The sequence below is a fragment of the Neovison vison genome, chromosome 8, assembly GCF_020171115.1.
Source record: "Neovison vison isolate M4711 chromosome 8, ASM_NN_V1, whole genome shotgun sequence".
Classification (NCBI taxonomy): domain Eukaryota; kingdom Metazoa; phylum Chordata; class Mammalia; order Carnivora; family Mustelidae; genus Neogale; species Neogale vison.
The window spans coordinates 58,725,715-58,740,920 of NC_058098.1; the positions used below are offsets into that span (position 1 = coordinate 58,725,715).

At 44.6% G+C, this 15,206-nt stretch overlaps 1 protein-coding gene across 7 annotated transcripts in view; it reads right to left on the reverse strand.

The window, feature by feature from the left end:
• TBC1D8 (TBC1 domain family member 8) overlaps nt 1–11,085 on the reverse strand; it is a 106,684-nt gene extending 95,599 nt beyond the window's left edge. For 6 of the 7 annotated variants that reach the window (XM_044263676.1, XM_044263677.1, XM_044263675.1 and 3 more), the window contains exon 1: nt 10,846–11,083. In XM_044263676.1, the coding sequence (XP_044119611.1) occupies nt 10,846–10,972 (127 nt within the window). In that variant the 5' untranslated portion in view covers nt 10,973–11,083. Of the gene's footprint in view, nt 1–10,845 lie in introns of all 7 variants that reach the window. The other variant, XM_044263678.1, reaches the window with a different exon arrangement.
• Nucleotides 11,086–15,206: the final 4,121 nt, after the last annotated feature.

Below are 15,206 nucleotides of genomic sequence, written 5' to 3' on the forward strand. Positions count from 1 at the left end.
CTTATTTCCAAACCAAACTTCCTTGGGAATTGTCTCTTGAGATCCTGCTCACCTGGATGCCTTACCTACTTTGCTGACCTATTCGAATCTTAGCCATTGCCCACTTCAAGGCCCAGCAGCCCCTCCCCAAGTTCACACCTACAGATGCAGCTTTCAACAGATGCTCTATCATTTGCTGACAAAAAATAAGTTTGAAATAATAACCAAAAACCCACCAAATCCCACCTTGATAAAGGTGCCTCCACATGCAAGCCCACTTCCTCCCCAGCCTTTTACGCCCACATCCCATCTACCTGCACCCAAAGTGCTCCCACTGAGGGTGCCAATGTCCCATGAGCCTTTTCCATACCATACTGCAGAGTCATCTGGCTTCCCTCCCTCCTTCTTGAATAAACTTTTCTCTTGACCGCTGGTAAATACACTCTGCTCATTTCCTCCCATTCTCCTGACCATTCCCCGTCCCCTCTGTTTTCCTCTCCTACAAGCCTTTCTAGGTGGCTCATAAGCACATCAAACTGAACTTGCCCAGAGAGCTTCTCAGAGGCCACAGAGCTCTTATGCAGGCTGTTTCCTCTGCCTCTTTCCTCCAGGTTTTACCCACGTAACACCATCCTACATATCCTGCGGGTCTTAGCTAAGATCACTTAGCTAAGATCTCAGAGAAATGCTCCCTGACACTCCACTCTATATTAGATCCCCTGTTATTCCCTCTCATTGCCACTGCACCCCCAGCAATTACCATCATTTATAATTCTGTATTTCATGGTTTAATAATCACTTTACCACCACCACTAGTTTTCCCCATTCCCCTAGGTGATAAGCTTCATGAGAACACAAGGCCTGGCATTATTGAATGAAATGTTCTGTTGGCTTTTTCCTTCTTCTCTAAATACAAATAATTAAATGGATTTTGCAAACATATCTAGAAACTACGACAGTTTGAAGTATGAAATCTCCCATTACTATTATTATAAAACTCTCATAACAATAATAATGATACTAGTAATTGTTTTGCAGGCAAAGAAACTGAGACCTCAGAAGAAATGGGTTAGTCACAGAACCACATCTCTGAGGCTAGGTCAGAGATGAAAACATAACTCTAAACTTATTTCCTCTCTACAGAGAAAAAAAAATCCAGAATAGCTATCTTTTAATTTCAAATAAAGGTACCTGACTAGACTAGATGCGTTTCTGAAATTAGATCCTAAGCCTCTGTGAAACTGACACACCCCACACATGCTAGACATTTTGAAGGCTAAATATAGTTTACTGAGAGGACAGATATCTGAGGCCTGGGCAATCCCAGAGTAAATATGGTCCACAGAGCAAGAATGCAACAATGCTTCAAGGCCTCTCTTTATCCCCATTACTCATACAGAGCTGGTAACCAGAAAAAATGCCAAGCTCTCCCAAATTTTAGATTCAGTCCACATTTTACCCAATTTACAGGTGCTTATAAAGAAACCTATAATTCTACAAGGTTTGGTGAGAAACACAACAGCCCCCTCCACCCCTCCCTACTCCCTCTTCCCACCTCCCCAAAAGCAACCACTTCCAATTCTTAACTGATTCTTTTTGCATTTACCCTTGCAACTCTGAAGAACACATTTATATTACCATTTCTTGAATTTTTAGTTGAGCCATTCACTAAAAGCTTTCAGAAGTAGAGGGTTTAGTTCCTTTTCACTGACCACCACCACCTAGCACTCACACCTCTCTTAGGCTTGGTTAGATCACTAGTCAATATTTACATTATTATAACTATGTGAACATTATTGAGAGCTGAGCTTTGTGGTAAAACTATGAAGCCAGTCCTAACTATACAACTTTTCATTTTCCCTGGAGTTCACAATTGCCCCAGAATTTTTGGTTGACTTAGCTCCTTATGTATCAATAATTTACCCACGGGATGCCTGGGTGGCTCAGTCAGTTAAGCGTCCCACTCTTGATTTCAGCTAAGGTCATGATCTCAGAGTTGTGAGCCTGAGCCCGGAATCTGGCTCCACACTGAGTGTGGAACCCACTTGGCCTCACCCTCGGCCCCTCCCGCCACCTCATGCAAACACACTCTAAGAGAAATAAATAACCATTTACCCATAATTCCTCTCTAGCGCACAGACCTCTCTTCAGCACATGCAAGAACATTAGGTGCTTATTGATTTCCCTTCTCGGAGCTGTCCGATAGCCTTCTGACCCACTCTAAGCTGGACCTAGAGCTGGACTAAGGAGGTCTCTCAGCTATCATCTCAGGATTGCCCTTCATCATCATCTTAAAGATTCATTTTTAAGGATTTCTTTTTAAACAAGTAACAGAAAGTATAAACTCTTGCATGAAAAGATTGTACATGGAAATTAAGAATATTGGTTCTTCAAAAGACCCAAACAAAAACAAAAAGTCGTCATAGGTCACCCGGGTGGCTCAGTTGTAAAGCATCTGCCTTCCACTCAGGTCATGAGCCCAGGGTCCTGGGATGGAGCCCCACATCAGGCTCCCTGCTCAGTGGGGAATCTGCTTCTCCCTCTCCCATTTCCCCTGCTTGTGGTCCCTCTCTCGGTCTGTTTCTGTCAAATAAATACATAAAATCTTAAAAAAAAAAAAAGTCCACTCATAGAGTGAGAAACATTTTTAATATTTCAAAAAGAATACAGAACAGACACATGTGCATGTACACACACAAACACACACATAGCTCCTAAATTAAGAAAAAGGCACTTCCCCACGCCCTTGAGGTTACAGAGCCATGTGACTTGCTTTGGCCAATATAAACTGAATAGGCTGGCTATTCACTTCAATATAAAGTGAATAGGCTGGCTGGCTCAGTTGGTAGCACATGCGAAGCTTGAGCTCAGGGTGATGAGTTCAAGCCCAATACTGGGCATAGAGGTTACCAAAAAAATGAAAATAAATAAATTAATTAAATAAATAAAATTAATAGAAGGGATGGGTGTCACTGCCAGGTGCAAGCTCTAAAAACTAGCATGAGATTCACCAAACTGTCACCCCCTACACCCCACCGCTCCCTTACTATGCAACCATGGAAACATTAGAAATGGAGCCTCCAGTCAGGCCATCTTGGAGGGGCCTACATGAGAAAAGAACCCTGGGGACCCACACTGGATATATACCATGAGGGAGAAATAAACTAATGTGGGTGCACAGAGATGTCTGGGGTGTTTGTTATCATAGCATAACGTAGTCCATTTTGGCTGATACATCTGACAGGGTCACTAACAGGTATAATCTCTGGAGAAACTTCCATTCATATGAACACTACACAAGAATGTTCATAGCAGGGGCATCTTGGTGGCTCAGTTGGGTAAGCGTCTGCCTTCTGCTCAGGTCATGATCCCATAGTCCTGGGACTGAGCCCTTTATCGGGCTCCTTCCTCAGTGGGGAGCCCGCTTCTCTCTCTGCCTGCCACTCCCCCTACTTGTGTGTGTTCTCTCTCTCTTTAAAATCTTAAAAAAAAAAAAAAAAATGTCCATAGCAGCATTATTTGTAATTTTAAAAAACAACTAGAAACCCAAATATCAACTGACAAGAGAATGAATAATGGATTACTACCTATCAGCAAAAATGAATGAACATGGCTACACACATCAACATCGTTCAACAGTAGAGAAGCACAACTATATGTATATATGTATATGTATATATAAAACTATAAATATAACTAGAATGTGGAAAAAACAAGCTTCAGGAAAAATAAATATTATTCCTTTTGTATAAAAGTTATAAAAGCACAGAAAACAATGTATTAAAGAGGGGAATGTAATCAGAAAAACTCAGGAGAGCTCTTAAACATTGCAAATATTCTATTTTTTAGTGACAGGTGATAGGTATTATATTACTTATACTTTATATTTACATTATATCCTCTTATGCACATAGATTTCCTATCTTAAAGCTTCAGGCAAACTACAATCTTATTTATTATTTTTGAATATTTTGAATATCCATTCTCTATCAATAACTACTTGTTCAGAAGAAAATCAACCACAGCATACAGTACCCTTTCCTCAGGAGAGTTTCTTTGGGGCTGTTTATTTTGTTGTTGATTTTTCCTTCCTTTTTTAAAGTGAAAAGCAGGAAGCAGAAAAATAAAATCTGGTGGAACAACAGACCCACCAAATGTTCAGGAATATTAATGACTCAACTCCGCAGAGCTGTGTCAGTTGGCTGGTGATGTACTAGGGAAATCATTCTGGGTCTGTATAGGGTCATTTACATAAAGGTTACCAACGGGCAGTTCTAACAGCTGGGCTGGCACAGCTGACAAACCACCACTAGTCCTTACAGGCATGCAGGGCAGGCCTGAGAAACTGCAATGACAACGCTATTATTTATTCCTGTTTTTTGCATAATTCCCATTTTTAGGATGATATGAAACATTTCTCAGCCTCAAAGGCTCACACCTATCATTTCTATCTCAACAACCATGGATTTGCTAAGTATTTATTGAGTGCTCTAGTGTCAGAAACTGTTCACTGCTGGAGGCATAATGGTGAGGGGCACAGATCTGGGAGCTCAGGATCGGGTTCCCCAGAAAGTGATAAAGCCACAAAAGGCCACATCACAGCACAGGGTAAGCACTATAAAGGAAAAAGCAGAGGCAGGAGAAGAGGATCAGAGGAGCGAGGGGCCCAGGGCACCATCACCAGGCAGTGGACCCAGACTGAGATCTGAAGGGTGGGAGAGGGAGAAAAGAATTAGCCAGGCAGGGGGGGAGGTGAGGGCACCTCCCACAGAAGGGACGGCAAGGCGAGGTCCTGGGAAGTACCTAACAAGCTGGAGTGTCTGTGCTTATGAGGAGAAAGGGAAGGAGAAAGACGTGGTACAGGATAGCTCATGCAACACCCAAGCAGCTGTTAAAATTTGTTCGGGGCTGGTTTCAGTACAAATGATTAAAGTTATTAAAATTAGGGGGGAAATCTGTCCTGGAAATATGATCAGATTTACTACTTTCATTTAAAATAAATTCCTCCTCTAACCAATGCTGCCAGAATATAGAGTCAGGATCATAAAATCCTATCCCTTCACGGCTAATAAATGAATTCTTTAAAAGCTACAAGCCTCTCAATCATTTTCAGCTCTTCCTAAAGAGTTTCAATTAGGCTGAGATGGCTGGCTCTAGCCTCTGCTACTGCGCCACCCACACATTTGTACCTCACATTATTCCTCGAGGGACACAGTCCCTGCCTTGTTTGATTACCTAATTACAGTGCCCTTCTTATGCTTTCATTAAATGCAACTGTTGGAAACCCCCAAGCTTTTACTAATAGCTTATCAGCCCTTAAAAATAAATCAGTTATTTTACCTGTATATCTGTATTAGAAGATATCTTCCAATTTATGCTCCTAAAATCAAATACTTCTTTTATTTGTGTTTCTTCCTTATTGTGCTTTTGGAAAACAAGACCAAAGTACATAAAACTCTACAGCCATTATATGGGAAATCTACACAATGCAAAGACTGCCCCATTAAACCGAAAGAGTTTTGTCGGTGGTGAAGATTAAAACCACCAGCAAATTCAGGGGCACCTGGCTGGCTCAGTCGGTGGAGCATGTGACTCTTCATTTCAGGGTGGTGAGTTCAAGCCCCACATTGGGTGTGGAGCCTACTTTAAATGAATGAATGACTGAATGCAGGCAAAAAAACACCAACAAGTTCAGCTACCTGAGCAAGACTACAATCAATGTCGAATGGACTCGCCAAGAAAGGCAACACCTGGGCTTCACCAGTTTCCAACCTTTCAACGGAGTCATTCTAAGCAAGACTAATAACTCCACATGAATCCCTGGTGTCAAGTTTCATATCCCCCAGACTTTGGGACACTGTTTCAGTGACAGCAGACAATTCACTCTGGGCACGGTCACTCACACTCAATGCCTGGAACACCAAGGTGAAGTTCCCTTTATTTACTAAGATTTAACAAAAGATTTCAAAGAAGCTCTGTAAGCAAATCCTGTTAGTACAAACTGCTATTTAAATATTTAACTTTCCAATTATACTTATTAAATACTGCAGTAATAGGGGTGCCTTAGTGGCTCAATCAGTTAAATGTCAGACTTTAGCTCAAGTCAGGATCCCAGGGTCCTGGGACTGAGTCCCTGCGTGGGCTCCCTGCTCGGCAGGGCATCTGCTTCTTCCTCTTCCTCTGCCCCTCCTCCCACTCACCGCTCTCACTTGCTCATTCTCTAATAAAAATCTTTAAATACATAACACATACATACATACATACTTTGGTAATAAGTGTTTTCTATATCCACTAGAATGCAAACTTCTTTATAACACGTTTATTCTAAAAAGCCCTTTCGTTAGTCAATTCTTTAAGTATCACTTTTTTTTTTCCCAAACCTGCAAGGTGGCAAGTGCAGCTAGCTGAGCCCCTCATATAGTTTTAATTCTAAGCCTTGTTTTAATTAGAATTTAATTGCTGGTAAGAATGTAAAATGCTGTAGCTACAATGGAAAATAGTTTGTAACCCTCTAAAGTAAGTTTCATTATTGTTCCTGTCTTGAAGCTGTTAAACTAAGGCTCAAAGAAACGAAATAAACTAGCACAAGGCCTCTCTGCCCTGGATTTGTAACCAAGAGGCTTATCTTGACTCAAAGCCCCTATTTTCCACTACACCCTGCTTCCTCCTGTGACCCTAGCTATTGAGGAAACTGTTAGCCCCTATTATAAATGCAGTGACAGGAACAGGGGCTGAAAGTAAACATTCTGGAAAGTAGAAAACATCAAAATTTTCTTCAAATTACAATTTTTTTTAAAGATTTTATTTATTTATTTGACAGAGAGAAATCACAAGTAGATGGAGAGGCAGGCAGAGAGAGAGAGAGGGAAGCAGGCTCCCTGCTGAGCAGAGAGCCCGATGCGGGACTCGATCCCAGGACCCTGAGATCATGACCTGAGCCGAAGGCAGCGGCTTAACCCACTGAGCCACCCAGGCGCCCTCAAATTACAATTTTTTTAACTGCCAGCTTCTTTGGGGAAAGAAGTACAAGATTATACAGGAACACACATAATAGAACACTGAAAAATAAAAACGTTCAGAGCAGCCATCTGGGTGACTGACATTCAGTCTTTAAAGCTATGTTTGGGGCGCCCGGGTGGCTCAATCTGTTAAGCCTTCGGCTCAGGTGGTGATCTCAGGGTCCTGGGATTGAGCCCCACATTGAGCTTTCTGCTCAGCAGGGAGTCTGCTTCCCCCTCTCTCTCTGCCTGCTTCTCTACTTATAATCTCTCTGCCATATAAATAAATTAAATATTTAAAATAAATAAGTAAATAAAGTTACCTTTGTGCTGCTCATTTTAAGTGCTTCAGGGAACACTGGGGGAGAGGACAGTAAGGGTGTGTTCTGTCGGCCCCTCCCAAATGCTAACTTCTCCCACTCAGTTCTCCCAGAGCTGACTAAACTTATCTTAAGAAATATTCCCATACACCTGAAACTAATGTAACATTGTGTGTCAACTACGTTTAAATTAAAAAGTTAAAAATAATTTTAAAATATTCCCAAGGGCTAGAGACTATATCCAAGTGAATACTTGCATATCTTAACTTCCTCCCTTCCAGAGCAGCAAAATCACTTCTGTCCCAGGAGCTCTGGAAACATTTTATGATGCTATATTCAGCCACACCATGTTCTAACTGAGGAAAAGGTCTCTGACTCCCAATACTATCTCAAGCCCAGGATGTCCTTCCCCAGATAGATCCTAGGGGGTGGTAACAAGCCACCTGAAAAGCTGAGGCCCTAATCCTTCCCCCTAAAAGTCGGGTGCTACAAAAAAAGACAAAAGGAAGAGGTCTTTGTTTCCCACCCACTACCTCCAGCTTTCCACAGTGATCATACTGCCAGGTAAACAGGAAGCCCAGAAGAGAGAGGGGATGTTCCTATCTCATGTGATCAGCTCAGCCTCAGTCAGAAAAGCTGGACCTCCCCCTCCACCCAGCCTTTAAGAAAAAAATAGATTCCATCATTCATGCATATATTCATTCACATATTCATCCTACAAACATTTAATGAGCATGTACTATGTGCTAGGCACTGTCATATGTAAAATACCTGACTTCCTAAAACAGACAATTCAGCATGGGGAAACAATGAACAAAATGAAGGAGTATATTGTATGTTAGAAAGTGAGAGAGAGCTATAGAGAAAATAAAACTGGAAATGGATACAGGGAATGTATATAGGTGTGAGTGTATGTATATTAATAGGAAGATTAATTATAATCTTCAATGAAACAAAACCTTTTATTTCTGTGGGTGGGCAATTTTTAAACATGTCAGATTAAATGCCAAGGGAGATCTCATATGTTTAAGCTCCTATTGATAACAAATTCAGCATCACAATAAAAAAAAAAAGACACTTCATTACCACTCCCTTACATTTTATTTCCAACTCCTCTCAAACCATTTCTACTTGCTTCTCTCCAAAAAAATATGCAGAATATGCATGTTAGCCCTCATTATTTTCATTAACTCAGTCTGAAGTCTTAAACCTTTAAAATAAATTGCTAAATTAGAATTCTACATATTCTGAAAACCACCACCAACATGAAGCTGCCCTCTGTGTCACATAATCTTTTTTTTTTTTTTTGTGTCACATAATCTTGACTTTACAACATATATAAGTAGTTGGGTTAGGACCAGCTCATCGGTGGATGTGGTAACTCTGGGTTGCTCAATCAGCATGGCTCTGGTTAGTTGCTTCCCAGCTAAAAGCCTGAAGGTAAAGTATCTAGCAGCCAAAGAGATGTCACACTTCTAACATCAAGAAGAGGTTCTGAGTCCCCAAGAAATAAAGCAAAGTGTCATCTGCCTTTTTATGGGGTTTTTTGTTTTCTCAATTGTATTGTCTTTAACAAGAAAATGGTGCATAATCAACGTAAATCCAAACCCAAAGTATATGCCAAGTAAGGTCAAAGCCACAGGTATGATGACATGAGACCTGTTTGATTTTGGAATGCAGCAAGGAGGGGGGCTGTATCATTTTGCATTCATCGCAGTAGGCTCTAGACAATAAAGCCAGGGTCTCTGGAAGGGAGGTTGACCTCAGTCTCTATCAGGCATCGTATCTGAGGCTTTGGCCCGCTTGCCTGGACCTGTCTCCCTTGCTAGAAGCTGAATACCCTGAAGTCTTTCTCAAGGCAGCCACAAGAACACCCCACAATATCAGCAAGCAGTGGATTAATGATAAAAAACACTTGCTGGGCAGATGTTCCACACGTTCAAACCCTGTCCTCACCCTCCACTAAAGGAGACCATTTACAGGCCAGGTACTGTATTTAACACATCAAAAATTAAGACACACTGCCCTGGAAGGACTGGGGGGACAAACCACATCTCTGGCCTCTTTGTCTCTGGATGGGCCTCACAGGGCACCACCAACCTCCATTTCCCAAGAGCTCTGGCATGAAGTGCCACTGTGCTGCTCAGGGACTCACCAAGGCCTCTATGGCCTCCCGCCTCCTCCACTAACTCCCTCCCTCAGAGCTTAAAGCAGCTCCCAGAGCAGGCCCACCTGCTGCCCAATCTGTCCCCACTATTCACCACTACAAGTCACCCCACTACTACGCCCTTCATCCAGATTCCTCAACTACCCCACCACCCTTCCATTCAGAACGCCACCTAATCATACCTACTCCTTGACACTCAGTGAAATCCACCCTCTCATGGCATCCAACTGCCAGCTTTCTCACCTTCCGAGTCTAAAGTACAGGAAGGGTAATTCCCATTGCAGTTAGTTCTATTTCAGGGACTATTGATCACATCTCCCCATTTGACTTTACTCCCGGAGAACCTTCCCCCAGAATAAGCAAACACTGGAATCACCAGCAGTGAGCCTAGAGATCCAAACTCAGTCTCTTGACCTCTCTTTCCAGCCTTGGTCTCATACTCACTCTCAGTATAAGCAGGGATGTAATGGGGGGAAAGATCTAAGGTCTCTTTTATTTCAGATTCCAAAATTTAAAAATTCCATATAGATTCCCTAGACACAAGTGAAAAAGGCTAATAAACTGTTCCCCCACTGACCCATTTAAACAGGTGGCCCAGCTATGCCAACTGGCCTCAATTTTTCCAAACGCTTTATCTTCACAGAGCTCTGGAGAGTAACTTTTAGAAAAAAAAAATGATTTGTTTTCTACAAATTTTACAAGCCTGAGTTTTTTCCTCCTATCATTGCTTGTTAGAAACAAATGGGGGCTGGGGGTGGAAATGACCTGCTCAATTTTGCTACTAAGATCAAAAGCTTGGGATTCGCACTGCCTCAGTTTCTCCTCGCGGTGAGCAGATGGTCTCCGGCCCGCCCTGCCCACAGACCCGACAATCCCGGCTCGCTAGGGTCTCCCGAGCAGCGCCGGGCCATAGGCCGGCCGTGCGTCCCCAGCCGAGACGCCACCTGGAGACTCGGGCGCTTCCAGATGGCCGAGTCGGGACCGGCTGGGGCGCGCCCCGCTGTCACCTGGCCCTGCACCGCGGCCTGCGCTCCTCCCGGGCCGGCCCTTGCCCCCTAGGCTCGAGCTCCAGCCGGCGTTTCTCCTTCGATTCCTGAGCCAAGTCTGGCCTCCATGCGGTCACTGGGCCAGGCAGCGAAAGCACCTGCCTCGCCCGCAAAAACGCACGAGCCCACAAGTCCCTTTTGCTACAACCTCGACGGGGGCTTGCAAGAGAAATGCAGAAGAAAGGAAAACAAGCCCGAGGCCGGGCCGTCCCGGCCCGGCGTCTCCCACGAAATCGCCCCCTGCGCAGCACCCCGGGCTGGGGGCCGCGGGCCCGGCGGGGAGCGAGGTCCGGGGCCCGGGCCGCTGCGCCGGCCAGCCCCGGCGCGCCCCTTACCCGTGAGGCGGCCGCCCCCCTCGCCGTGCCCGCGGCGCCGCTGCAGGATGAAGTAGCAGCTGCTCTTCTGAGTCACCCAGAGCTTCAGGGCGTTCTTCAGCAGCACCTCCTCGGGCTTGAGCCACATCGCAGCGGTCCGACCGCGCCCGCGGGCCCCGGCTCACATCGCCCCGGCTGCCTGCTGCGCCGGGCCGAGCCCGCTCGGGAGGAAGCGGCGGCCGCAGAGACCGCAGCCGGCCGGCGTCCTGCGCTCCGAGAGTCCCGGGAGCGCGGCCGGCGCAGCTCGCAGCTCGCAGCCCGCGCAGTCGCGCAGGCCCCGCCCCCACCCCGGCTCCGCCCATAGACCCGCCCCGAGTCCGCCCACCGACCACCCCCACTCCTCCAGCTCCAGTGGCGCCGCCTGGGTTTCCGAGTCTCGGCCACTCCAGCGTACAGTTCCGGAGTGGAGGGAGGAAGTCCCATCACGGCTGCCAGGTACCCCATCCTCTCTCCGCTGCGCTTGCGGGGAGCGCCTCGACTCTTGTCTTTCCTCCGCCGGTACTGGGAGACAGCTCGGGACCGCAGGACTGGTCTCCCCGCCCCTCATTCTGAGAGGAGGAGGGGCGAGGGAAAAGGACATCTTGTTCTCACAGAGGCAGGTTGCCCAGCTGAGGGCATTTGTTTTGAGGGGCAGCAGGATGCAGTACGGAAAACCCAGGTGTGTTTGGCATACCGTAGCATTTAACATAACAGGAACATTTTTACAAACAATCAAAAAATAGTATTAAAAATTTAAAATTATTGTTTTCCAATTTTTAAAAACGCTTGGCCCACGTTTTCCATGCTCTCATGAAGGATCCGACAGAGTAGCTGAAGAGGTAGCGATGTTGTAGGACCCTGAAGCAAGGCGTCAAACCAAACTCAAACTAGATGCCCTCGTGTGTATATTAGGGCCCCCCTGCGAGTCCCCTACCCCGCAATGAAACCAGTCGCATTTGTTCTAAGAGAACTGAAAGGCTGGGAAATACGGAGTAGGTGATATTAAAGAAAAGCTACAGGGAAGGTGGAGATAGGATTTTTAAAATGAGTATTTCCTCAAAGCTCTTGTAGAAATAGACAAATGGTAGCTGACCTTGAACGGCCTGGTTGTCCTCCTCCTAGCTGTGTCCTTGGAAAGGCAGAGAATCCCAACACCGCTAGCAAAAGAGAAGTAAAGAAAAACACCCACCAAAACGGCCCTCAGGTTTTGACAAAGAGGTCCCTGACAAAATGTGACTTAATTAGGGCAGAACCGAAAAGTTGAAGTAAATCCCCCACCCAACACGTGAGAACTGAGTGACACTTCTCTCTGGCAACCAGGGAGTCTGTCTGCAGAGGATCAGAAGGGGTCAGCTCAAAGCCTAGACCTGACCAGGTGGCTGGAAGTCCCATGAAGAACCCTGTGCAAGGGGCAAACAGAAATGCCCACCCAGGGGGCAGGGACATCTGTGGTCAAGCACTGAAGACCACTGACAAATACCCTCTGAGTAAAACTGAGGAAAGAAGTCAGCTGTGATCAGGGGGACTTGGGCGCACTGGAGCGTATGGCCAGGGATGGCAAGAAAATATTGCTTCCAGAAACATTCACGGGAAACTCCATCTCTCAGACATGCTGCCAGGTCTTGGAATTGCAGAGACTGGGAAATGGGCCCTGCCCTGATGGACTCACAGGTAAGCAAATGAGCACAAAGCATAGTGGAAGTCATGGTGGGAACAGTGGGGATGCAGAGAATGAAGAGTCCGTTCCTCAGGGAGGGGACTGAGAAAGCCCCCACAAAACAGCTTTTGCCTGACTGGGGCTTGGGAAATGAATATATATTTGCCACCAGGTCCAGCAGAAAGGACATGTCTGGTAAATGGATCAGTATATATGACGTTGTGGTTTAGGGCACAGGGAATGCATCCTACAGAAGTCAGCCTCTTGGGCGCAGAGCAAGGTGAAGAAGGTTGGGAGGAGCCAATGGAGAATATCCGGCACGGCGGTAACAACATCCTCCTCTTGCTCACGTCTGGGTGTTCACCACCTCTTCTTGGTGTTATGGTTTGAATTATGTCTCCCAGATTTCTTAGGTTGAAGTTCTAATTTCTAGTACCTCAGAATGTGACTTTATTTGGAAATAGAGTCACTGCAGATGTGATTAGTTAAGTTACAGTAAGGTTGTTAGGGTGGGCCTCAATGCAAAATGACTGGTGTCCTTACAAAAGGGACATTGAGACGCAGACTTGCACACAGAACACCTTGAGAATTTGGGAGTTGTGTTGCCACAAGCCAAAGTACTACTGGAAGCCAGTAGAAAGTCCTGGCACAGATCTTTTCCTAGTGCTCTCAGAAGGAACCAACCCTACCAACACCCAGATCTCAGACTTCTAGCCTCTGGAACAGTGAGACAATTTCTGTTGTTTGAAACCACAGGGTTGGTGGTGCTTTGTTATGGCAATTCCAACAAACAAGTACAGCTGGCTCCTTAAGCCTGTCCACACCTGTTGAGTAGCAAGTCTCTTAAACCATTCTGAGTTGGATTCTGTTTCCTGCCAGGACCCTGACTGCTGCCTGGAGTGGCCCCAGGGTAAGTTCCTCAATATGGAATTCTGGCTTTCTGGCTGGGTTACTCACCTATTTGTGCGTGCAGAGGGAGCAAAAGGGATGTAGTCATCTGTGGCCCACAGATGCAGCAAGATACTCCAATTAGCACTGTGGTAGTGTGAGGGGCAGACGGGGGACAAGGCTTTGGGGGTTCTTGCTGTTGCACTTGATTGCAATAATGATAACTACAAAGGTTGGAGAGCAAGATGGCTGTTTCTAATTGCTCTAGAGAGTTTGCTTACTTGTTTGTTTATTTGTTTAAAGATAAGCGGAAGTATTATGTTCCCATCTCAAGGTATAGATGTGGTGAAATCAAAAGAATCCTTTATCTGGTAGAGCCATAGGACAGACAGGGGTCATCTTCGGAACTCAAATACTGTAGTTCAGGTCACAGAATTATTGGGAAAGATAAATGCTCCATCTCAGCAACTTCTCTTGCTACAATTAGGATGCTGATAGGGAAGTAGAACTTGCGATGGGAATATTTGGTTGGATGCAGACAGTGATAATTACGGTACAATGGACGTGTTAGCTAAAGCTACAGTGGTAATCATATTGCAGTATAAATGTATCAAATCAATACGTAGTCTTCTCTTACCCTCGGTTTCAGTTACGTGCTGTCAGCCACTGTCTGGGAAAAGATGATCTTCCTCTGATCTATCGACAGAAGGTCAACGGTAGCCTGACGCTAAATACAATGTCAATGTCATTCACCTCACTCCATCTCATCACATGAGCATTTTTTTAAAGATTTTATTTATTTATTTATGTATATGAGAGTGAGGGAGCTTGATCAGGAGGAGGGGCAGAAGGAGCAGGAAGCCTGTCACAGGGCATGCTCCCAGGACCCTGAGACCATGAACCGAGCCAAAGTGAGATGCTTAACTGACTGATCTGCCCAGTGCACCTCATCACATGAGCATTTTATCATCTTACATCATCAGAAGAGAAAGAAGGGTGAGTAGAGACAAAAAGATATTTTGAGAGAGACCACATTATTTACATAACTTTTATAGCAGTATATTGTTGTAATTGTTCTATTTCATTATTATTGTAGTTAATCTCTGTGCCTAATCTATAAATTAACCTTTATAATAGGTACATATTCATATAGGAAAAACAGTATGTATATAGTATTCAGTACTGTCCATGGTTTTAGGCACACACTGGGGGGCTTGGAACATATCCCCTGCAGATAAATGGGGACTACCATGTGTTGTACCCCTTAAATTTACACAATGTTATATGTCAATTATATCTCAGTTATAAAAAAGAAAGTTGGATGCAGAAACTTGAAAAAACAGGAGACAGAGATTAGCACAATTAGAATAGAAATTGATAAAATTATTCCAAAAAACTGTCAAAAAAGTTATTAAGACAAATGTATAAGAGCGGATAAATCCAAACGATATTGAAAAATTAATACAGTCTTTACAAAAATTGATCAATAGAAAGAAAAAAGATTCAAAATAGAGCTTCATAAATGCAAAAAAGTAGACTCCATTGCAGATTCTAGAGTTACTGAACAAATAATGCTAATATATTATTAATAATAATTTAAAAAGCTGAGTTCCCAAATCCCAAACCTCCCTTGCCAATAGAAGCAGCATTTCCCTCTATGAGGAAACTAGCATTCACTAATGTGAAGAGGTTTCAAGACTTCACCTGAGGTGTTTGCCTCCCATGTAAATGCCTGTTCTCCTCAAAACCTTCCCACATGGCACCTCACTGGCTCCAGGCCCACAACAAGAGTAAACTC